Source organism: Mya arenaria, chromosome 17 (genome assembly GCF_026914265.1).
Source record: "Mya arenaria isolate MELC-2E11 chromosome 17, ASM2691426v1".
NCBI classification, from domain to species: Eukaryota; Metazoa; Mollusca; class Bivalvia; order Myida; family Myidae; genus Mya; species Mya arenaria.
Window position 1 is genome coordinate 813,688 of NC_069138.1, and position 26,532 is coordinate 840,219.

General features: G+C 34.5%; 2 protein-coding genes across 5 annotated transcripts in view; one reads left to right on the top strand and one right to left on the bottom strand.

The window, feature by feature from the left end:
- Positions 1 to 3,468: 3,468 nt before the first annotated feature.
- LOC128224053 (selenoprotein F-like) lies at positions 3,469 to 10,446 on the bottom strand. The gene is made up of 4 exons (XM_052933685.1): positions 10,309 to 10,446; positions 7,345 to 7,524; positions 6,872 to 6,935; positions 3,469 to 4,969 (listed from the first exon to the last, which is right to left on the bottom strand). The coding sequence occupies exons 1-4, from the start codon at positions 10,351 to 10,353 to the stop codon at positions 4,791 to 4,793; spliced, it is 468 nt and encodes a 155-aa protein (XP_052789645.1). The 5' UTR covers positions 10,354 to 10,446; the 3' UTR covers positions 3,469 to 4,790.
- Positions 10,447 to 10,696: 250 nt separating this feature from the next.
- Positions 10,697 to 26,532, top strand: part of LOC128224036 (signal transducer and activator of transcription 1-like) — a 44,334-nt gene continuing 28,498 nt past the window's right edge. The window contains exons 1-10 of one of the 4 annotated variants that reach the window (XM_052933647.1): positions 10,697 to 10,776; positions 10,909 to 10,971; positions 13,085 to 13,180; positions 14,507 to 14,625; positions 15,318 to 15,495; positions 16,850 to 16,927; positions 22,769 to 22,846; positions 24,371 to 24,464; positions 25,293 to 25,420; positions 26,208 to 26,359. In XM_052933647.1, coding sequence (XP_052789607.1) covers positions 13,115 to 13,180; positions 14,507 to 14,625; positions 15,318 to 15,495; positions 16,850 to 16,927; positions 22,769 to 22,846; positions 24,371 to 24,464; positions 25,293 to 25,420; positions 26,208 to 26,359 — 893 coding nt within the window. In that variant the 5' untranslated portion in view covers positions 10,697 to 10,776; positions 10,909 to 10,971; positions 13,085 to 13,114. Of the gene's footprint in view, positions 10,777 to 10,908; positions 10,972 to 11,234; positions 11,388 to 11,410; positions 11,457 to 13,084; positions 13,181 to 14,506; positions 14,626 to 15,317; positions 15,496 to 16,849; positions 16,928 to 22,768; positions 22,847 to 24,370; positions 24,465 to 25,292; positions 25,421 to 26,207; positions 26,360 to 26,532 lie in introns of those variants that run through there. The other 3 variants (XM_052933650.1, XM_052933649.1, XM_052933648.1) reach the window with 3 other exon arrangements.

Here is a 26,532-nt window from a genome sequence, read left to right on the forward strand (position 1 = left end):
AAACTACAAGGAACAGCCCAGTAGCAGCTGTAGAACAAAACGCCCATTAGCGCCTATGTTCAACTAAAATTACATTTATGGTATTTTTTTTTATCCTATATGTGTACTGTACCCTAAATGGGTTGCAATCAATGAGCCATGGTTTTGATGAAGGGAGAGAAATGCTAAAATAATACACAACTCTCTATACAAAGTTGTCTCCCTTAAATTAAGAGTACAATTTTGCCTTCAAGGGCCATTATCTAATTATGCTTAGGCAGATCTGGCGGATTTAAAAAGGAAACAAGCTCTCATAGATATCGAATTACTGTAAAGGATTGTTTGAGATTCTATCAATATTTATATGAAAAACTACAGAAATGACTACAAAACTGAGGACTATTTTGTGTTCATAAGAAATTGTTAACAGATGGACGTAGGACACCGCGCCATGGCGTAAAATTCAAATATTAACCCTGCATTAAAGCCGACGGTCAAGGATCCAAAAGACATTGAACATGAGACACAATCATACAAACCCCACAAACAGAACACACATGCATCAAAATAGCTTCATCAATAAATGATAGGGGTTGTCCGGTTAGCGTGGTGGTTAGCGCACTCGCTTCTCACCAAGGCTACCCAGGTTCGATTCCCAGGCTGAACACATGTGAGATTGGTTTGTGGGCACCAAGCTGCGGACAAGTGGGGTTTCTCCAGATACTCCGGTTTCCACCACAACACAAGACCACACTCTCGCGCAACATCGTGCCAATTTTCTAATTTACTAACCTACACTTTTGTTGTGAAAAGAACATAATACCGACAAAAAGATCACCAAGCTTCATACTATTATCTTCATAATTAAATTAAACAAACTAAATTTTAACAAGGGAGGCAAGCCCAGTTTCTCTTCAGAATTTATTTTGGTTTTTAGCTACCTTTGACACAATCAGTGTTGATGCTGTCAAAATATAATTTAAACATTTCTCACAATTATTTTAGGGAAAACCAGACCTATCATTATATCACCAATAAATTGGTCTTATAAAAGGGTAAGAAGTTCAATCTTATCTTCAGAGTTAAGGTTAAACTATTTCATTTATCAAGACTGGGATGTGATTGACCTAGCAGCTGGAGGGCTGAAACATTTTCGGCCATGGGTTTAAGGGGCGCTCTTTGGGTCAAAAGTGCACTACTGTAGAAGAAAAAATGGATTTTTAGAAGCTCTTTTGAGGGCTCTCCTGACTTTAAATTTGAAGCAAACTGGAATATTAACTTAAACAACTGAAAGCAACCAAATATTTTTTTCAGGTTTTTTTTTGGGGGGGGGGGAAGGAGTGGGGTCTCTGGGGACATTAGATCCGCGGAATTCCGCGAATCCGCGGACAAATCACATCCCTGCAAGATCAATGTTTTTAATCATAAATATTTGACCATTCTACATTCAAAAAGAGTGAACACACCACGCAGGGAACATAAAATTCTATTTGCAAAATTCAAGTTGACATGAAACTTCCTACTTTCAAAGATGGCGTAAATACGCTTTAAAATGCAACAATTACAATATAAAATCTAACATCGGTTCATATCAGTACGAATACAAATTGTTATAAGGGACTGTACCCATACCATGATCAATTTACTACCGTTTTGAGAACAACTGATTTGACCAAATTGAATATGGCTGTTAGAATCACTAACTTCAACACAGTGTTTTCTCTCGACCAGCAATGTTTTTTTATTATGCAAAGATTATAAGTATCTATCATGTGTTTCCGGTACGGATAGAAAAATCCCGACCCGAGGGCACGTGCGTAGGCCGGTAACGAGGCTTGCCGATGAAATAAGAAAATGAAATAAGAAGTGGCGCTTTGTTGTGCGCGACTCATCTTACATGGGTTATTGAAGATGGGTTTTTCCAGCACTGGTCACATGACCGGAAACACACATCCGGTAGCAAGAAAACTTAGTGCTGTCCCTCACTTTAAATCTATTAAGTTCTGTGTTTAGTTAAAGCATGTCATGTATGTAAAATACATGCCAGTAGACTTTAAAAATCACCGTTACATTTTATTGAATTCAAGGGACTAAGCAGATGATACGATTGCCAGATATAAAGAACATTGTCAAAAACTTACATAAAATTGACATTGCTGTGTACAACCGATAAAATCTTACTTACTGACACATAGTGGTTGAAAATCGGACTCCATTTGCTATCGATAATCGAATCGAATCGGACCAAGCATTTCGATTTACTATCGAACAAAAATCGAAAGTTCATAATATCAGTAAGGAATAGATTATTTATACATAGTATCATGAGCATTTAAATGTGATGCTATAGACGAGCGTTTTGCAACAGAAAGTAAATTTCCTTAACCCCTTTCTGTCGTTTAACAACTAAACGAATAAAAAACATTACAACAAATAACATATATTGTACTTAATAATTGCACATTATACCGCAAAATGATGCACACTGGAACAGGCCAGTTATCTTAATATTTTGTGTACGAGAATGACATCTCTTGTTTAAATGAACTCAACGAGAATTAACCTGAAAGATAAAACCACATTTACTCCACATTTACCACAAAAACAAAAACATACGTAGTTACCGGAAGTAACATTAGCGACATCGATTTTGGACAACCACTATCAATTGTCGCCGACATAGCATTGTCTGCGACGATTTATCGATTGTGCTCGATAATCTTTTCATCACTACTGAAACATCACATCGCTTACCACACATGTATCTTTTGCACTTTTTGCCTATTTTTCCAAATCAAAATTAACTCAGGGGCTGTCTACCAAGTAAATCCCAGTTAATTTAATAAACAGTGTTGGTACATGTATTATATATTCGTACTAATCACATGACTTTCACATGCTAAATATACATGGTATAAACTGGGAAACCATTATGCACCAATTTTAAACAGGTAAACTCAGCTGAGACAGCGACCAAATATTCTTTTAATCATGTATAATGATGTATTATCCGCCTTATACTAGCTCATGTTGACAATTTATGCTTTTCTTGGGGAAATAATGATTTTTTTGTAATTGGGAGCATCTGGTGTCTAGTCCCTTCAAACCAAGGTGAACATAACATTTTACAAAATAATATAAGCGTACAATACACTATGAAGCTTCACTCTAACAGATTGACCGTTTTGACAGTTATTTTATTTTTTGTCTTTGAAAAGCCAATTTTCGCGTAGCAATAAATGTCTTGAAACAAGAGATAAAAGACTGCTGACAAAAGATGAGACCGCAACTGTTCATATTTATGTTCGAAATTCGACTTTTTTGACTATTGTGAATTATCTTATATGACTGAATTGAAGGCATTGATGCCAAAATCAGCTGATTCTGAGACAAAAAAAAAGTTAAAATTGTCAAACTGTGAGAGTGCAGATTTAAGTAAAGTTACCTGTAGCTCTGTTATGAATATTGAAATAAACACAGAAACGAAAACAAATTTATCATTTTTATTGATTTTTTTTTTTTTTACATATTTTTTTTTTTAAATAATAATACATTAAACAGTTCCACATCAAAAAGGTCTTCTATTCATATTATATTTCCCACCTTCAATGCATTTCGAATCATAAAATCTTACTCACGCCATCCAAATTCCCCTGCCATAAAGGTTTTCAGGGAAAATGTCATTAAGAACAAGATTTAAGGATGCTAGCAAACAAAATGAAAAATATATTTAGAATAAATAACAATTTGTGAGTTTGAAGTGTCTAATATATTATTTGACGACATTGTTAATTACTGGTAAATTTTCACCATTCATACATATACAAATAAGCACACTTGATTAGAAAATTATGCAAATTGGACACCTAATCATAAAAAAATAATGAAATGTGAGAATGATGTAAAAAAAAAATGAAAAAAATGCCTTGATTAAATGACATACAGTTCGAGATTGTGAAAAACATTATTTAAAAAAACACAAATCCTTTATAACAGAATCAAGCTCAGTACACTATGATGGATTTGGTATAAATTGTGTTCTATTCATCTTTTAGATGAGTTTTCAAGCTTTTAAAGGAAATAATATTTGATATAAATAAGATAAACATCTTTGTGTTATAAATATAAATTCAATTTTAAGTACCAGTAAGTAATTTTGATAAATGATATTATATAATGATGCTCAAGAGAGTAATGCTGAAGAATTTTTGAGATGACTTATCACGAAAAATACAAAAATGAAATTAGAAATTCCATCCCTTAAAACAAGTAATGGGATTTTCAATTTCTTGCTTGTAAGTTCAAAATGATCTATTTTTAAATGTATTTGTTACTAGTGAATACAAGTCATGTAGCCTTTCCTTGGCAATTCGTAGCGAAAAACACTTTTCAAAATTTGTTTTAATATATTTTTTGCTTTATTTTGAAATTTTCTTTCAACTTTATAACTTTGTTATCAAATGTACAGTGCAAGAAGTGTATTACTAATTTAATTAGGTTCATAAAAACATTTGTGCTTAGCTGCCTTAAACAGGATGAGATACCATGTACCGGGTATGTCTGCATTGAAAGTTTTTAAAACTCTGAAAATTAAGGAAAACGACATCAAATTGATTGACCTTTGAAAAGAATTAATAATTTCTTAGGAACATTAAACAATTACAAGGATTTTCCATGCACATATCAACAAAATATCAACATTCTTTCTCACAAGTATTACAAACTGGATTCTGTAAGTGTCTCTTTCTTTCATACACCCAAATTTAAAAATTTAAATCCCACTTTCCCTACCCACCCACCCCTTACTGACACTATTTTTGCAACCTCTGATGAAAAAAATCTTCAATAGAATCTGTATTCCATTTCTCAATCCCAAGCGTTTCTTGTATTTGACGATCTTCGTCAAGGAGGTAGATCTCAGGGTCCGCGCCTCGAGCATATTTAATTTCGAGACCCGGGAATTGCTGCGGCCGTTCGCCCTTCACGAAGGCTGAAATTTAATACAGTCATCATTAAGTACATGTAGATAAATTAAGTTGAAAGTGACTAATTATCTGAAACCCTATACTCGTATATGCATACAACAATTGTAAAGAAAGTTCTATTAACTTAGGCTTAAGTCACTCTAAGCACGACATTGCGTGAGAGTGTGGTCTTGTGTTTTGGGGGAAACTTGAGAACCCGGAGAAAACCCACTTGACCAAAACTCACATTCTGCCAAACCAGGTATCAAACCTGGGTAGCCATGATGAGAACCAAGTGCACCTACCACTGTGCTAATTGGACAAGCAACTAAGGAAATGAATTAAAGGAGGGTGTTGCACACTTATTTTTTCATTAGCACCCTTTTGCCATCGTGGAGAAAAGCATTTAGCCATAAAACATCAATTTTTAAAAGTAAATATAAAAAATGTTATCTGCTCTTTTGTAAGCAGTCTTATATCACTGGTTTCAAAACTTTAACGCAAAACTTGGCTTAATCAAAAACAAAAAAAATAAAAAAAGTTGTCAACACAAGACCCGATCAATCTGTGAGAATGCAGCTTTAATGTTGGTTTCATCTGAGAGTGTGCTTACTGACTATTAGGCAAAAAAAAAATGATTTCGTTAGGGTTACTTCCTTTTCAAAAAGGCCTTTTTTTTAGGCCTTAACATGTAAACTAAATGGCTGTTACGTACAGATCTTTGAAAATGAGTATCATTCCTTTTTTGAGTGTCCTCAATACGGGGAAATAAGAACAAATTACCTTTTTAATTGGTTCAAGTGACAGACATGTCAGTCAACATTTATTTACTTTAAAATGAGTACTCAAGATGCATACACTTTAAAGCAAGTAGCATACTATGTTTTAAAAAATAATGATTGCTATTGAAAACCGATAGATAATTGAGATAGTAAGGGGGCACTGTTTCAATTATATACTATTTACAATGTTATGTTGTATTCTGGGCCGGAGGCCTTTATTTACAATAAAGTATAGTTGAGTTGAGTTGAGTTAATAACAAATACAGTTATGGCAGTTTGTATTTTTGGTCTTTAGTTCAACTGAAATATGAAGTGAAATTACAGATTTCAAGATCAAAACAGTGTATTTGAAATATTTTCTAACAGTAATTATTTACCTATTCTTACTCTACACATTAAATCCTTTCATATAATACCAAAATAACATGGGGTCATCAAGCATCAAGATTTGTCATTATCAAATCACTTAAAGGACTTAAAGGCCTAGTTTAATCCTTCTAAAAGTCCCCCCCAACCATTTATTGTACACAACCTCTGTGTATTGATCTTTATCTAATTACCTTATTGATATATCAGATCACCGATCTGAATATCCTGCTGTTTTGGAGGTTTTACTATAGAAATAGACCCTAAATGGCCCTGAGCCAATAAACAAATTAACAGGAAATTGGCCCCTACTGTGACGTCAGTGCAATTAGCAGAAGATGCACAGAAGGGGATTGTAATAACAAACATGCCAAGGCCACTAAAGAAGGATTAAACTAGGCCCTTAACACCAGATGATACAGTTGCAAGTAAACAAAAAATTGTCAAAAACTTACAAAAAATGATATCGTTGTGTGTACATAGTACATGCATTGAATCATACTTAATGATGTATCACATCCCTCAGACATATGCATCTTTTGCAGATTTTGCGCATTTTTTCAATGCAAAATTTACTGAGTTTGTCTTCCACATAAATCCCAGTAAATTTAAAATTACCAGTAGTGTCAGTATATATATTTTTGGCCTCATACTGATTCCTATTGATAATATTAGACTTGTTTTGAGGAAGTACTGTATTTGCTGATTTTGGGACCATCTGGTGTGTAGTCCCTTTAAAAATAAAAACATTATGTTTATCAATTAAAGACGATTACTCACCCTGCACCTGAGGGTACCTCCCCAATTTTCATCCGCACACACGCAGTTCTGCGTACGGATAAACCTAGAAACATAATAATAATAGATAGATAAACATCAAGTTAATTGAAGGTACAGAATAATTAAATATCCATTTCTTATTATGTAGAATGTATTACATGCATATCATATGGCAATGTTTTATTTGTTGACCGGGAGCTAAAATCATGCATTTATTTATGTACACTGTTCTGCAAATTTGACAACCATGAGTAACTGCTTCTTTTATTCATTTATTTCTATGAATAGTTTGCAAAGCTTTGATGGCCTACTCCAAACTAGCCAATAAATCTTGTCTATTATGTTTTAATTACCAGAACTTAATTCACTTCAGCTGAATTAAAATCTGTAGATGACATGATCATTTTAAACATAACTGAAAACCAAACTAAATGTACCATAATTCTTAAAAAGACAAAAACACTTTTCTATACCTTTAATGCATTATCCGACGAGGAATCTGCTTTACAACAACTCTCACAGTCATCTTTGAGAGCTGCAAGGTTGTGCTCCTCGAGAAGCTTACAAGAGTTACACAGGAGGTTTGGCGTAAATCCGAGGGCGCGACATTCTTCCTCTGACAATTTACTGCTGTCTCCTAGCCCTAGCTTTATCTGTAATATGAAATACCGGTATTTTTGATCATCTGACAAAAAGAATAGATCTCAAGCAATTTCTCCTCCTCAGACAATTCACTGTAGTCTCCTTGACTAATAGTTTTATCTCTCAGGGGCGTAGCTAGCCCTCTATTCATGAGGGGGGAGGGCTAACAGAGCATGCCCACTCCTCCCTGAAATTTATGAAAACAATGGTGCAATATGGGCGTTCTGAGGTGCCTTATTTAGTATCGGAAAATGGACAGTTTTTGGATAATAAAATCAACAAGCAAACCCTTTACTCAGCAGATTTTCCCCCTAAATTAGCAAACAAATAAGACCCGATTATGTTAATAACTTTCAGATAGTCAAACGGAAGACTAATTTTCTGTCCTTTTTGCTATTGAACTGTATAATTTCATTTTCAATGTCAATGTCCATATGTCTGTAAAAGCATGTATAGTCAACTATGCATACTGTAACTTTGGCTTAATTGTTTCAATTTTTTGTCAGAATCATGTGGATTCAGCCGCATGCTCATGTACAGTACACTCAACGAGTTAGACCCACTTTCCTCGCTCACTCTGAGGGATAAAGTCGATGATCGCGGGTTTCCTCCGAGGGTAAAACTGTTGCCCTCGCTAAAATCCCCCCGAGTTCCTCCGAGTGGCTGGCTTACCGCCGAGTTTAATATGAACGATAGCGTTGAGAATCGTCCGATTTTATGATCCCGCGGTGGAACTCCGAGTCTCATTAGATAAGCAATAAATCATTCTTGTTTAAAAGTTATTTATTTTTATGCTTATCCACATTGTTAAGCGTAAAAAATTCTTACATGTACCAACGTTTAATTTGTATTTATGTCCGTAAATGCCAATTGAATATTGTCTTGAATTATAAACATTGAATCATTAAAGTATATCCACTAAGTTACTGCATCATAAAGCAGCCGACTATTTACACGATTCTGAACCATGACCTCTGACGTCAAGCGCGTGATCAATACAATGTAGAATATACTATTTATTATTGGTGGTTAAAAATAGCTATGACGTTTCATGGAATTTTCCACAGAAAACGAGGCAAGAAGGCCTTCAAAACCATGTGCTGTGAACTTTGAACGTGTGTTTGACATCCTGATTTTCCGAAAATGTGTAACCTAGAATTTCTCGGAAGAAATGTGTTTATCAGTCATTAGCAAAAACACATTAATAAGATACGTGTGCAACTAGTGAAATACGACTGTATTATTGTGGTAAGCTAATTTCATGCAAAACGGGCAGAGGAAAAATAATAAAAAGCAATTTACTGGAGCCATCGTAATCGGTTGAAAATTTTAATAAAATAAATATAACTTTAGCGTAGATTCTTATCTAGTGTCCGCAGAGTTTCGCGGAGTTAACCCCTCCGAGGAACGCCGAGTTCGTTATTCTTCGGTCGACTGATCACCCTCTGAGGGCCTTAAATTCAAACTCCGAGGAAAGCGGACAATCGATAAAATCATTGTGTTGGCCGCAATAGCAAAAATCCGCGGAGGGAAACGGAAAGTGGGTCTAACTCGTTGAGTGTACTGTATAGGCAGCTACACTCCTGACTCTCACAATATTATCAAACAGATAATTATAAATATATGCAAAGATGACTGACACGCCATACGCTAATGGCTCTATGATGTAAACCTGGGAGGAAAAGAGCACCAGAGTGGCACTTAAACGCTTAGTCCAAATAATTGTACGTTGACGGATTTTTTTAGATTTTTGATATGGCAAATCCTTCACGTACAAATTGTTTAGTATCAAAAGTGGGTAGTTGTTCCGATCAGGATTCCGGGTTAAAGCATATAGCGTCTATAAAATATCATAAAAACAAGAAATATTACCAGATAATGTTATTTTATATTAGTTCCGTACACAAAAAAATAAATATCCAACTTATAATTATGAGTTTGACGGCTTTTCTTCATTTCATTCTGTCAAAACATAACGATATATACATGACGGGCACCTGCAAGGCTTCAGGGCACAGTTTTAAATCGCTCGGAACATTTCGGCCATGGCCGAGTTGCTACGATTGTGTAACGAGGTCTATCTCGAAGCTTTGTCGGAGGAGGCCGAGTTATTACGATTGTATCGAGTTGTTCCCCTTCGCATAATTGTTTTCTGTGTCAGTCAACTTTCGTTTTATTGGAAAGGTAAACAACTTGTTTTAATGCATTAAATGCTTGTTTAGTGCAAAATAACATTTCACTTACATGGATAAATATGAATATAACTCTTTATGATCAATTTCAACCATAAAATACTTCATTTAAAACAATTTCAATATTTTTAAAACACCCCCGTTTTTTGCACATTCCCGTTTAGACGTTAGGGATTGGAAGAATCCCGTATAACACGTCTATTATTTTAGACTATTAAACGCTCTGTCATGGCACTTTACCAACTAGTTACAACTGCTTCCTTCTCTGCATTTAATTATCAATTGTAATTTAATAATAGTTCAATTCTTTAACAGATCATTCAGCTTAATTAGTATAAATCACTAGTGTTGGATCTAAACCGTCGGTGTCTATATTATTAGTTCTACTATTTTGTACTCAAGTAATTATTTCCGTTCCGTCTTTCAGGAACAATGTAAGTGAAATATTGAAACCGACGTGGCAAAAAACGAATTTGGCGTGAGATTTTTCAACAATCAATGAATCACAGTTAAACATTTATATCTAAATTTATAAACAAAATTCAGATAGTGTTATTTAAGATGGCTTTATACACTACCACCATCGCAATAATGAAAACTTACAAAATAAAGAAGGGCGAACGTAAGAAGCGAACCAATGTTCGCCATCTTTGAAAAACAATCACTTTCAGTAGTTCCGGATTTAGAATATATATTTCGATTTATTTACTGTTCATAGTACAAAATAGGGATTTATTTATTTTTCGCTCTCTTTGTGGAGCTTAAAACAATTTAAACAGGTCTTCATGCAAAAGTGAACTAAATTTGCTTTTAGACTTATGCCTTGTTGTTGTGCCTATGTGCGCATTCCCTGGGAATTGCTAAAAATACCACAAGTTGGGAAACCTAGATTTGTGTCGTCATCTGATTGGCTGATCAGTCCAGTCAGCCAATGAAATCAGACATAGATGACATCATCGACCTTCACATTTGTTTTCCACGAATTCTACTTTCACTTTGCTGTCATTTTCTGAAAATAAAACACAGCGCTTTCATTCTAGAAAAACAAGACGTTGAAACGCACCGTACAAAGTAAGTGGCATTTGCTTGTTTCAAATAATTGTTACAACACTACTTTTTGTTAACATTACACTAAACTTAATATCTAGGGCAGCTATAGGTTTTATTTTCACTAGATTGGACTGATTTTTGCAATGTTTACAGATATCTCGTACTGAAGAGGACAATAATATTTCACTGAGTGACTGACAGTTAGTGACAGCCGTGGTAAGTTCATCTATTATAACAACATATCATTTCTTATGTTTTGTTTATATATTTGTCAGACAACATGCTAGCTGATCATGTTATCTGTACATGTGTATAATTATGTTCTGAAATTTATTCTGCACAAACATTTTCAAAATGTTTTCATTTGGCACTGATCCAGTGTTTTGCTTGTCTTAATGCACCAGTCAATTGTAATCGAGGCCCCCCAGGTCCGGGGGCATACCGGGGATAGCGGGGAGATGGGCCGTGTTTTTACCTTCCAGGTCACAGGCCCCGCTGTACAGAGTGCCGAAAATAGCTGGGAATGGGCCTTACCTAGGATGTTCCCAGGGTGCGGTGGCATTTGGCTGGGATTTTACCAGCAGTTTGTCACCCAACGGCGGGGATTTTACCAGGGATTGGCTGGACCGAAAGTAAAGTCCCCGTTATTCCCTGGACCTTGGGGGGCCGTGGTTACAATTGCACAAGTCTAAAGGGTTCAGGTCTTTTTTTGGTTATCACTTTACCTGGTATGGTTTAAAAGTTTCCAAACAATTTATATGCTAAAATATCTAGCATTATTATATTGCAAGATATTTTAGCGTATAAGTCATATACAACACTGGGCCCATTGTTCAGAACTTTGTTAACAATGTGATTTACTATTTTGTTGTTAACTTTTAAACGTGAACTATTTGATGAAGTGCTCACACCTTTGAAAATTTAAAATTAGTGTCCCACATCTTGTTTAAAATACAGCATATTAGAATTGTATCCTTTAAACTTATAGAGCATTAACGATTTGAAAGTTAACAATTATGATGTTATCAACATTGTTAATTTTAACCAAATTCTGAACAATCAGCCGTATAATTTTTCAAAAATTGACAAAAATCAATTAATATTTTTCAATACAATGTGTTAAGTTCCATGTAATTCATTAAAACAACTTCAATCTAGAGAGTTTATTTTATGCATTTTCTAGCATTTTCTATTTTTTTTTTCTTACCACTTATCCGTTTAATAATATGTATACATTTCACAACTATATACTTGTGTAGGTCCATGCAGATGGCAATAAATGCATTGTTTTATTTGCTCAACTTCGTGTTAATTCTCGATTTTGGTTAAAGTTCAAATTAACACAAATACAGGGTTCGAATTTAATTTTGAGGCAACTCGCAAAATGTCAAATCAACTTGCAATTTTATTATTTGCTTTATTCCCATATAATATTGTATAATTAAAGTAGAAATTAACACCTAAGACATATTATGAATATTAAAAAGTATCAATCTTGAGTGACTCGACTACTAGAACTTGTTGATGGCTTATTCTATTTGGGGGGTATGGAAAGACTCGTCTGATGCTGGCAGCTTTTTGATAACAAAGCTGTCCAATAATTTGACATTGTTCATTCGACAAGCACGCTACAAATTTCATTAAGTCTATAAGTATTAAAAACAATAAAATAATAAATTTAAAATAAAAAAGCAACAATAAATGTAGCGTGGATACTTTGGACCATGAAATATATCCATCAACGAAGTTTATTCATTTTGACAGGATGATGGGGTTTACATATAGTGCGCAAAAGCGCTAAATTTAGCCAATGATTGAGCTAGGTGATTACGTCATTCGTATTTACTTTGTATTATGCACGCCTCGGAGCATCCCGGAAAGATTCGAGATAAAACTCGGCCTTTTCCGTATTTGTTCTATTTTTGAAAACCTACTAGAGCGTGACTCCGTACTGTCTTCTTTATACCGGTAGTGTAAACATGCCACTTATAGGCTGTTTACACTCGACTATATAGCGGAATTAAGTTCATGTTTATTCTTCTTTCCTTTTAACATTTTGTGGTCTAGAAAAGCCACTCGCAGAATTTTGCGAGCTTGAATAAAAGTCACTCGCAATTTCCAAATGTCGCTCGCATTTTGCGAGTATGCGAGTCTAAATTCGAACCCTGAAATATGAAGCAAAATAATAATACTACATGAATTGCGCTATGATCAATTTTGATCATTTCATTTTCGACTAAAATCAACTAAAATATTTATTATTTATTATTGAAACAGTCGCCCCTGAACCCTCTATTGTATTATGCAATGCTTTTCTCCTCCATTGAAGGTTGAGTGAAAACCAGAAAACTCATACAAGATGGCTATGGAGGTATCTTGCCGTGCAGCGGAGCGTAAACCAGGAATTCTCGAATACATCCAGAAGGTTATTTATGACATTTATTACTGCAGTGTTTTTAAACCTAATTGTGAGTGGGACCTTAGAATTGTGAAAATAGTAACAAAATGCATAATGTTGTGATTGTGACCAGCGCCTGGGTGGGGTCACTAAGGAGACAAAGCTCCCTATAATATTGTATAAGCGCTTTGAGCTGAGGCACTTTAAAGCTTTTAATTTTTTTTTTAATTGATAGAATTTTTAATGTTGAGATAATATTTTGTGAAAAAAAGTACAGTCTTTGGGATGCATAGGGGCAAATTTCTATTGAAAACAAGTACAAACTGATTAATATGTAATATATATGTCATAAGCTAGATCTAGTAGTTATGAAAGCACATAATTTTATATATCTCTCAACTAGTTCTAATATTATAATGTCATTTACATGATAGAAGGGGTCAAGGGATCTTTTAATAATAATCTGTATTATTAAAAACATATGAAGATATCAACAGCCTGCTCATTTGACAGTGTATGCGCGTACAATTCAATTCAGGTACACCCCTGATTGACATAGGTAAATTGCCATGTAAAAATTCTTACACAGTCGGGAATCAAACCACGGTTGCTGAATTTCCTTTCAACTAAGGCGTTCCGTTTTCCCCTACAAAACAAGACCACACCTCGTGCAATATCATGCAACAGAGAGTGACTTTTAGCATAAGTTCATATAACTTTCAGGTTCACAATCATTGTAAAACAAATTTATCAAGTTTAAACAAACCTGTTGATGACTCAGTGCTACCCTAATTATTCTTCCCTCTTTGACATGTTTACAGTCATGATATGTGTACCACTGAGAAGAAAAGGAACAACTACCATTTATAGTCATAGTTAATCCGTTATTATATTGTCGTGTTAAAAATTTTCTGACAACTCTCAGTGGTCGAAATTAGCACAAGCCCGCAAGCCCTGCACTGGTAAAATGTCTTTCGGGCTTGCTCAAATTCTGAATTTTATATAGCAGGGCTTGTTCAAAAATTTGATGCCAAGCAATAGTATAATAATTCTGGCTTGTTGATCGAAAAGTCTAATTTCGATGACTGAACTCTCTTATACAACAAACAAAGATCGAATGAAAATAGATATGCGTAAAATTTCTACTTTCGAGAGGTAAAATATAACAGCCAATCAAACCTTTTCTTAAATAAAAACTACCACCAATTATTTAACGTCCAATCAGATTATGCTCCAAAATATTAATATTGAATATTAATAAAACGGACAGAATTTTCTTATGCTTATAATTAATTAGCTATTTTATAATTAAAATATAACAATATATTGATGGTGATGGTGTACTTGTTCTAGAATCCAGGAGATGCCCAGAAGTTATTCAGTCAGTGGAGTCAAATGCTTACAGAAAATGATATTGACATCAACCTACGCAAGGAGATGGATGCATGGTTTCAGGATTGTTATAACAGGAGGTTTGGATTTTCGGCTGTTTTAATCTTAATCGAAAGAATACTAATTTTAGTATATTCCTATTCTCGCATTAGTAAAAACAAAGATTTCCAAAATATATTATTCTCATTGACCTTTTTGACAAAAAAACATACATAAATGTAAGAAACACTTATGAATTTCTTTTAATTTGACTAGATGAAAATAGACTTAAAGGGGCTGTCTCACGTATGATAAAATAGCGAAAAAAAAGAAAATTGTGGAAAACTGACAGTGAGTAAGACCCTGGACTTCAATTTTGGCGATGTGGGTTCGAACCCGGTCTCCGAAACAATTTTTTTTTTACATTTTGGTACTTTTTTTTACAATTATGATATCAAAGCGTAACACATTCTATTAATGATAATTGTCCTGAGATTCGTTACAGAAAAAAACTTTTTTTTGGTGCCAATCTGTGACACAGTCCCTTTAAGTAAGGAAATCATCAAATGACTTAAGATCCTTAATAAGTAAAAAAAAATGTTAAAAATGAAATTATTTGTCAGAAGGGCCATATTATAATTCTAACTTTGTTATCTCATGATGCAGCTTTTTTCCTTGCAGAAATGAATTATGGAAATTAAAAAAAATGAAAATAAATTTATTGATCACCGTCAATAGTACCATATCTAAATTCTAAATCTGTGATCACTTGACACCGCTTTTTTCCTTGCAGGAATGAACTATGGAATTTAGAAAATCAAGGCGCCTTTACGATGTACCAGCAAAAGGTTGATCAGTTCTGTAGGGATTTCAGAGATATTATTGAAACCAAAAAGCGTGAATCATCAGAAAGTGGGGATAATCTGAGATCATTGCAGGTTGGTTCAGGCTTGGAGAGGATAAAGGACCAGGTACTTATATTTAAGCTGCACTCTAACAGACTCACAGTTTTTGCATTTTTTAAAGTTTTAGTGTCAGAATTAGCTGTTTTTGGCATCAATGCCTTCAATTCAGTCACATAAGATAACTCGCAATAGTACAGATCTCAATTTTTTGGAAAACTGCCGAAATATTAATTTTTCTTAAAGTGTTAGTAACATTTTTAGCCATTAAATAGCAATTATCGAACCTAAATATGAATAACTGCGATCTGATATTATCAGCAGTCTTGTATCACTGTTTTTTAGACATTTACGCAAAATTTGGCTCATTTCAAAACAAAAAAATAAAAAAGTTGTTAAACCGATCAATCTGTGAGAGTGCAGCTTTAAGCCTAACAAAACTAACAACTTGTTTGTTTCGGGTAAGCCGACCCAAACTATAAATAGCCAACACCCTTAGTAAAATATGTTCAAAATGAAACAAAACGTCTTCCCACTTTTAACACAATTTTTTCTAAACATGAACTGCCATTATTCTCTCACACAGAATGTAGCTCCATAACAACAACACTATATGAGTGACATTTGCAAGAAATAGTGCTATTTGCAAGAAAACAATCTTAACATAAACTTAAGCATATAAATTAAAAAAAAAATTAGATCTTTATTAATAAACCAGGTTCTCAATAAGTTTCGGTTGAACCGTCTCAAATAGTAAAGTAACTAAACAGCTACTACTTATTCTACTTAAAATTTGCTTGTTTTTCCAGATTTGAACCAGCCGAATTGCCATTTGAACCGTCATGTTCTCAATTGTTTGCAATATTGTGCTAGGTACTTAAAGCCCTCACAGATTGAATGTTTTGACAATTTTTTTTTTCTAGGAACAAATCATTTCTTGTGGCGAAAATGCATGGAAACCAGTTATATAAGACTGCTGACAAAAAACTAGGTCGCATAATTTTATATTTAAGTTCAAAAATGGATGTTTTATGCATTTTTTTTAAACCATTAGTAACGGTTTTAGCCATTAAACATTAATTTTCGAACGGAAATATGAAAATCTGCAATCTAATTTTTTGTCAGCGATCTTTTATCATTGGTTGATAACATATTCTTCAAACACTACACTTACTTTTTAAAGAATATGTTATCAATCTATTGGATTTACCTACACAATGAACTCATTCAAGACTTTTATCATTGGTTTGCAGATATTTACGCAAAAATTTGCTCTTTCCTAGCCAAAAATAAAAAAGTTATAAAAAAAGTACATCTGTGAGAGTTCACTTTAAATTAGGGCAAAATTCTGGTATCTACAATATCCAAGAAATATATATCAACATAATGATAATTTAAGATTCAATGGCAATGTCTTTTTCAGCTGACGGATGGGTCGTTTGTCAAGAAGGCAATAGAGTGTGTGGAAAATGAGGCTAGCCTTATTGCAAAGGCGATGAAGGTATGGATATTTAATGAAAATAGGGTGAAAATCCCCTAAAAACGCAACCTGCATAACACAGCCTGCGCAAATTGCTGCGTTTTATACCAACCCTCTCAAAATCCGCAAAGGTAGAGTTTTTTTTCACAAAGAATCTTCTCAAAATTCACAGTCCCCCCAAAATATATTGAAAATTAAAACCTTATAGGTAAAAGTAAATAACAATAAAGAATATAAGCAATTTTATGGCACTTTTTTCGAAACTTCGGAAATTGTTGCCATAAATAAAATAAAAAATGATACAGGCTTTATATTTTTTTTTACCTGTACCTAGATCATATTCTTTTTTTCCTTTCATACTTATTAATAAATTTAAATTAGTAATACATGTTACTGCATTAAAATTAAAAAAATAAATAATTTGGCATCATATATTGTGTGCCTTTAAATAACCCTGATACCAAACTCCCCTCATATCCATACACAATTTGTGTTTTTAAGGATTTGGATTTTCAGTCTATTAATATCCTATTCGATAAAATGGGAGTCCCTACCTTGGAAATTGCATCAAGGACCCTTGGAAGGGCTGTGTAACAAACAGTCTCAAGTTCAATTCTAAACTCGGGCTCAGAAATTCATTGTTATATTTTTAGCTCACCTGTCACATAGTGACAAGGTGAGCTTTTGTGATCACAATTTGTCCGGCGTCCGTCCGTCGTCTGTCCCTAAACTTTTACTTTAAACCACATCTCCTCATAAACCGCTTAGCCAATTACATCCAAACTTCACAGGAATGTTCCTTGGGTGGTCCCCTTTGAAAATTGTTCAAAGAATTGAATTCCATGCAGAAGTCTGGTTGCCATGGCAATGGAAAGGAAAAACTTTAAAAATCTTCTTCTCCCAAACCACAAGGCTTAGGCCGTTGATATATGGTAGGTAGGATCACCAAATGGTCCTCTACCAAGATTGTTCAAATTATGGCCCTTGGGTCAAAATTGGCCCCGCCCCGAGGGGTCATGGGTTTTCTCTATATGTTTATAGTGAAAACTTAAAAAATCTTCTCCTCTGAACTTACTTGGCCTAGAGCTTAGATATTTGTCATGATTCATCGTCTAGTGGACCTCTACAAAGATTGTTCAAATTATGGCCTTGGGGTCAAAATTGGCCCCGCCCCGGGGGGTCATGGGTATACTTGATATGTTTATAGTTAAAACTTCAAAAATCTTCTCCTCTTAACTTACTTGGTCTAGAGCTTAGATATTTGGCATGATTCATCGTCTAGTGGACCTCTACAAAGATTGTTCAAATAATGGCCTTGGGGTCAAAATTGGCCCCGCCCTGGGGGTTAGGGTATTCTCTATATGTTTATAGTGAAAACTTCAAAAATCTTCTCCTTTGAACTTACTTGGACTAGAGCTTAGATATTTGGCATGATTCATCGTCTAGTGGACCTCTACAAAGATTGTTCAAATAATGGCCTTGGGGTCAAAATTGGCCCCGCCCTGGGGGTTAGGGTATTCTCTATATGTTTATAGTGAAAACTTCAAAAATCTTCTCCTTTGAACTTACTTGGACTAGAGCTTAGATATTTGGCATGATTCATCGTCAAGTGGACGTCTACAAAGATTGTTCAAATTATGGCCTTGGGGTCAAAATTGGCCCCGCCCCGGGGGGTCATGGGTATACTTGATATGTTTATAGTTAAAACTTGAAAAATCTTCTCCTCTTAACTTACTTGGACTAGAGCTTAGATATTTGTCATGATTCATCGTCTAGTGGACCTCTACAAAGATTGTTCAAATTATGGCCTTGGGGTCAAAATTGGCCCCGCCCCGGGGGGTCATGGGTATACTTGATATGTTCATAGTTAAAACTTCAAAAATCTTCTCCTCTTAACTTACTTGGTCTAGAGCTTAGATATTTGGCATGATTCATCGTCTAGTGGACCTCTACAAAGATTGTTCAAATAATGGCCTTGGGGTCAAAATTGGCCCCGCCCTGGGGGTTAGGGTATTCTCTATATGTTTATAGTGAAAACTTCAAAAATCTTCTCCTTTGAACTTACTTGGACTAGAGCTTAGATATTTGGCATGATTCATCGTCAAGTGGACGTCTACAAAGATTGTTCAAATTATGGCCTTGGGGTCAAAATTGGCCCCGCCCCGGGGGGTCATGGGTATACTTGATATGTTTATAGTTAAAACTTGAAAAATCTTCTCCTCTTAACTTACTTGGACTAGAGCTTAGATATTTGGCATGATTCATCGTCTAGTGGACCTCTACAAAGATTGTTCAAATTATGGCCCTGTGGTCAAAATTGGCCCCGCCCCTGGGTGGTCATGGGTTTTCTCTATATGTTTATATTAAAAAAAATCAAAAATCTCCTCTGAACTTACGTTGCTTAGAGCTTAGATATTTAGCTTGATTCATCGTCTAGTGGACCTCTACAAAGATTGTTCAAATTATGGCCTTGGGGTCAAAATTGGCCCCACCCAGGGGGGTTAGGGTATTCTCTATATGTTTATAGTTAAAACTTCAAAAAATTTCTCCTCTGAACTTACTTGGACTAGAGCTTAGATATTTGGCATGATTCATCGTCTAGTGGACCTCTACAAAGATTGTTCAAATTATGGCCTTGGGGTCAAAATTGGCCCCACCCCCTACGGGGGTCATGGGTTTTCTCTATATGTTTATAGTGAAAACTTCAAAAATCATCTCCTCTGAACTTACATGACTTAGAGCTTAGATACTTGGCATGATTCATCGTCTAGTGGACCTCTACAAAGTTTGTTCAAATTATGGCCCTGGGGTCAAAATTGGCCACACCTAGGGGCTGATGGGTTTTCTCTATATGTGTTATAGTGAAAACTTAAAAAATCTTCTCCGAACTCACAAAGACAAGTAACGTCTTAATTTAAACTGGATAACATATTTAGTACACATACCAATTTTCAATATGGGCCACATACAACAATTAATAACAAATATACATATATAGATACTCACGTAAAATCAAGTAGTGACAAGAGCTTAGATATTTGGCATGATATATCATCTAGTTGACTTGTACCAATATTGTTCAATCTTTGGCCCTGGGGTCAAAAAATGGCCCCACCCGGGCGGTCATGGGTTTCCTTATATATGTATATGATGAAAACTTATAAAATCTTCTTCTCCGAAACCAAAAGGCGAAGGCCTTAGATATTTGGTATGAAGCATTGTTTATCGGACCACTATTAAGATTGTTCAAACTTTAGCCCTGGGGTCAAAATTGGCCACGCCCCGTGTTCATAGGCTTAGGTTTTCAATATTTTTATATAGTCTTATATAATAAAACTTTAAAAATTCTCTTCTCCAAAATATAAGACCTAGAGCTTTCATAATTGGTATATAGTGTTACCTAGTGGACCTACACCAAAGGTATTCAAATTATTGTCCCGGGGTCAAATTGGCCTTGCTCAGGGGTCATTTGTTTTTACATTGTCTTGTCACTTAAACATCTTTTCCTCTGAAAGTAAAGGTCAGAATGACTCCATACTTGATATGTAGCATCCTTACATGGTCCTCTCTCAACTTTGTTCAAATGGTTTTGTTTGGCCCCTTTTAGGGGTCACCAGAGCAAAAAATAGAAAAACCTTTAAACAACTTGATCTTATTAACTGCTTGATGGATCTTCAAGTCTGAAGCATCCTAGCATGGGCCTCTGTCAGGTCTTTTCAAATAATTTTGTTTGGCCCCTTTTAAGGGCCACCAGAGCTAAAATTAGCAAAAAAAAATTAACATTTTCTTCGCATGAACCCCTTGATAGATCTTCAGCAAATTTGGTTTGAAGTGTCCTTGCATCGACCTCTCTTAAATTTGTTCACATAATTTTGTTTGGCCCGGTTGCCATGGCAACGTAAAGGAAAATGTCAACAATTGGTTATAATCATCTTCTCCTAAACCGCTTTGACAATTTTGATGAAACTTCATAGGAATGATCCTTGGTTGGTGCTTTATCAAAATTGTTCAAAGAAATTAATTCCATGTAGAACTCTGGTTGACATGGCAACCTAAAGGAAAAGTGTCAACAATTGGTTACAATCATCTTCTTCTCCTAAACCGCTTGGACAATTTTGATGAAACTTCATAGGAATGATCCTTGGTTGGTGCTTTTTCAAAATTGTTCAAAAAAATTAATTCCATGCAGAACTCTGGTTGCCATGGCAACCTGAAGGAAAATATAGGCTGTCGTGTCCGTGCTGTGACTTACTCTTATATGGACAGATTTTAAAATGACTTGCCATATGTTTTCGACATACCAAGACAACGTGTCATGTGCAAGACCCATGTCCCTACCTCTATGGTGAAAGATACACTAAGTGTTTATTCACAATGGAATGCTGAATATGAGGACATAAAGAGTGTTGGCTGTCATTTAGTATGATTTTTTTTTTCTATGCTCAGAGGCAATTTAATATAACTTGCAATATGTATTTGACACATAAAGGCAAGATCAACTTTTTATGTACTTGTTCATAGATCAATGTCACATTGGGGGGCATTTGTCACATACTTTGACAGCTCTTGTTCAATATTCTTTGAGAAACAAGCTATATCAATAACAAAGGTTAAACTCTTTTACTCAGGTGAGCGATTTAGGGCCATCATGGCCCTCTTGTTTGTTTTTTTGTTTTTTTTTAAATCCATGTTAATATTAAATATTTAAACATTTAAAGGGACTGGACACCAGATGATATGATGTATCACAACGCTTATAACACATGAACCTTTTGCAGATTTTTTGCAGATATTTAAATTCGAAATTTACTGGGATTGTTGACCACATAAACACCAGTAAATATAGCATCGGTATTTGTATCTGTACTAATCACATGACTTTCACATGCTAAATATATACACTATAAACTGGGAAACCATTATGCACTATTTTTGAATAAGTAAACTGCTGAGATAGCGACAAAATATTCTTTAAATCATGTTAAGGGATGTATTATCGGCTCCATACCATCTCGTATTTTCTAGGCTTGTTTTGAGGAAATCATGTATTTGCAAATTTTGGTAACAATTTTTTAGAAAAGTTCTTCATCAATGAATGCTTTTCTAGAAAGGATGTTAAAAAGAAATGAAGATTTGCAATTTTGAATCTTGAGTCTTAATTCAGACTTGAGACTGTTGTAATCACTGCCCTCATTTTTCTCATACATGCCATATCACCCAGAAGCCATGCCCCGGTCTCCTGGCGGGAGATATAAATCCATGGGAAAAATAAAATAAAGTATTTATTTCATTCTCTTATTGTCTGAACGTTATCATAGCTGATAGTAATATGCAGAGTTTTTTAAAAGACTGGTGGAAGGTAAATTTAATTCAATTGTCTGGAAAAAAATATTATTCCAATGACAAATTTTGTTCTGCAAGTGCAATACAGTATGGCTTGACAGTGTATCAAAAGAATATGATAAATCATGACATAAAATAATTCTTTATAAAGAAGAAGTTAGAGGTTTTCATAGCAATATATATGTGAATACATTTTTCGTACTTGCGTCTAAAAATACTTTTTTGCCAACTTAGACCTGCTAAAAAATCCCCCTGAATACTACCAAAATCTGAACAAATCCCCGTGAATGGCATGTATGGTTGTTGTCGTCAGGGAAAGCCCTGGAAAGCCAGTATTACTCAGGCACGTTTTGTCTTTCTAAGCCTTTTGAGACTGTCTGTATAAACAAAAGAATAAAGGATCATTGTAAAACTCTGATAATGAAGGAGGTGAACAGAACATTGTAAAACTCTGATAATAAGGAGGTGAACAGAACAGTATTAAAAAATTTACAAAAGTGTACCAAATATAAATTTCAGCTTTCAGAGGAAGACAGTCAGAACAGGATGATGAGGAAACTGGATGCTGACTTCAAAAGTTTACATGATGACAAAAAAGTAAATTACTTTGAATATAGATATTGATCTATATAGATTGTACTAAAACACAGTGAATTTATAAGGCACTAAGATACCGATACTTTAACAGTAGTTGAAATTAGCACATTAGCCCACCACTGGTAATTGCTTCTGGGCTTGATTAAAGTCTAAATTTAACGTTGCATGCTGAGGGCCTAGAGGCCAATAATAACGGAGAAAGTCTGAATTTTACCTAGTGTGTTGAGGGGGTGAAACAATTTTTGATTGTGGATATCAAATTTTGATGAGTGCATTTTAATTTTTGGATAAATAAATTATAGAAGATGTTATCATTCTACTGAACTAAATTGTTATTCACACAGAGCTGAGAAATCTGTTAAATTGTGTGTTAAATGATTGAAAGAGGTTTTCAATTTACTGAATTTTCCTTAAACCACAGGCTTTGTGCAAGTTGGTTGTAACCCAGTATAAAAATAGTTACAGCAGTCATGCACAAAATCCTTGAAATACTCTTTAAGCATTACTGAGCGCTTAATTTGCAGTGTATTATAATGTTTCTTTTTTTTCTAATTGCCCATACTTTGACATACATGTTCTATGGGTTGATTGTTTAGAACTTTGTGAAAGATAACAATGTGATTAGCAACATCATTGTTAACTTTAACCATGAAATAATTGATGATATTCTCATATATCACGCCTCCAATATAAATGACGCAACGCCATTGGTCTAGTATTGGTCATGCGGTAACCCCATATTTTTCCATATTGGGTCACCAAATTTATATCGTATCAAAATGGCGTCTTTTTTCCGATTCCTCTGAATAAATGAAACATTTAAACATGTAGATAGGTTGTCAACGTGATATTTACGTTACGGGGTTAGTAGGTGACCCAATATGGTATATACAGGGGGCAGGAAACCATATTCGGGTTCAAGCTTTGCTTTCACCCGATATGGTTTCCATTGTCTTGTATATCCCATATCGGGTCACCTACTAACTCCGTAACTTATAATATTGAAATAAAACAAGTTCAGCTGTAAGGGTAGTCTCAAATCTTGTTAGAAATACTGCATATCACAAGTGTCTCCAAAAAACTTCCCAAGTAGAAACGATTTGAAAGTTAACAACGATGACGTAACCAACATTGTTAACTTTAACAAAGTTCTGAATAATCTGCCCAATGATTGTGTAATCGATAAAAAAAGTTAAATATAGAACAGCATCATTGTTAACTTTCGAAGCTGAAATATTTTATGATGTGCTTATATATTTCATTAATATAAGCACATCTTTATGAAGCAGTTGTCTTAATATTTGTAAAAAGCTTCTGCAGATCATAATTTAGTGCGCTTATGAAATTACCTGAGAAGTAATAATTGGAAAGTTAACAATAATGACGTTAACAACATTGTCAATTTTAAAAGTTCTTAACAATCAGCCAAGCATGTGATTGGATTTAAGATTCCTCTTATGGTCTATTTACAATCCCCCAAGGCATATAAAATGCCCATTCGATGTATGAGACATTATCTTTCAGAAACTGGAGAAAAAGCTTGAGTATTTGAAGAATGAAATAAAGAAACTTCAAAACTTCCAGGAGCAACATGCTGAAAAAATAGAGACATTGGAAGGTACCAATTACATTCTTATCAACTGTTGCTGTAGATTGTTTAAACTTCGGGAGGGTTGGATGTTCGCTTAATATACCCTCTTTTGAAAAATGTCTATCTGTTGTCGATCTGACAGAGTCAGTAGACCATGTGTTGTTCGTACAAAATAACTTGAAAATCATTCAAACTGCTTTTGAGGTCAGTAGGTCAAAGGTCAAGGTCATGGTAAATTAATAAACAAAACTTCGCACAAAAATTTTAGAACATATTGACTTACGACTAAAACTTCAGTGGTAGGTTGCCTTTGACAAGTAAATAAATCCTATTGTTTTGCTGTCAGTGTGTCAAAGGTAAAGGTCACAGTAAATGTAAGATGAAAACTTTGTTTACACATTAACTTGAAAACAGTTTGACCTAGGATTTTGAAATTTCAGTGCTTAGTTGCCCTGACCAGTATATGACCCTCTATTGTTTTCAGGTCAGTGGATTAAAGGTCAAGTTCACACTAAAATATACTATATAAGTTTGTGTCCACACAATACCTAGAAAAGAGCTAGACCTATGACCATAAACGTTCAGTTGTACATTGCCCTTATCATTACTGTTTTATTGGGAACCAATAAGGTCAAGGTCTAGGTCAAGGTCATGGTCATGGTGACACCCTTTTGAATCTTTTGTTCAAAGATAAAGTGTTCATTGTTACATTAAGTCACAGTCATAAACTTTGTGCAACCGTTAATAATCATTGTGTTCTTCCTTTAAACAACATTATGAATGAATCAACCACATGTTTCTGACAAAGCAGCGCTCAGGGGACATAATGTTTGATAAACATTTGTGTTTTTTCAGGTTTAAATCGAGCAAAGCAAGCTGGTAAAGTTGATATGAGTCGACGCATAGAATCAGAGACAAATCTTATGCAGTTTTTGGAAGCTAACATGATCGCTTGCAAAAATAATATCACCGCCTACTCTGAGGTACCTACGATGATGATGGACTAAGAACACTGAATTTGATTACCTATTTTGGGCCAAAATTCGGCTCCATACCCATTAAAATATCATCCCATTTGAAAACAAAATTCCAAATTTTATGTTCATTATATAAAAAATAAATTATTATTATATTTTTTAAATAAATAATTTACTTAAATAATCATTTTTGAGATAGCAATATATTCACCCTGTGATCACCAAACGTTAATATATTACTTTGCTTATGGTGATTATTGGTGAAATAATATAAGATCCTACACTGAAAAAAACTGTTATCCTACTATCGGACCCATTCCCAAAGCAAAATAGAAGATATATACCCAATTTGCAGAAAAAAATCCCCAAAAAATCAAAAATAAATTATTATTATTTTTTTTTTTTAGAAAGTCTTTTTAAATGTACAGGTTCATTTTCAACATCCTAAAAATTATGTGATGTAATTTTTTTTTGATAATTGAACTCGAAAATCATTGATTTTCATCACATTCAGATATCTGTATAAAATATTATCTGTCATGATCGATTTATTAGAATAGATATTTACACCCAAGGATTGATATTATTTCAGCCATTTTGGGTCTTTAAAGGGAAATAAACTTATAAAATCATTTCCTAATTCGCAGGAGACTAGACAGCTTTTTCTTTTAACTGTAAAATTTCTCAATTTCGGCATTTTCATGCCGCAAAATTTCCCAAAATGTCTAGGGTCCTTTTCCCAAATTTGACAGAAAAAGCCCTGTAAATATACACAATTTATTTTTCCATTCAGAGCTGTATAAACATATACAACCAGCTTCAGCCAAAGATTGGACCATTGATCAACGATTTGGCAACAAAAGTCCGGGAATGGCAAAATGAGTATAAATTGTGTTATGCTGAGCTACAGTGCAATGAGCCAGACCTGGATAAAGTGGCGCCTTTGTAAGTTAACTGAAACCTTTCTCGACAATTCCTAGACCTATGGTCATCAAACTTGACATGAAGTCCTGAACTCCTGTTATGCTGTACATTCTGAGGCTGTAACCTCAGCTTTTATGAATTGAGTTGTTTCGAGTCATGTGTACTCAGTCTTGATTGTTTTGTGACAATGGGCT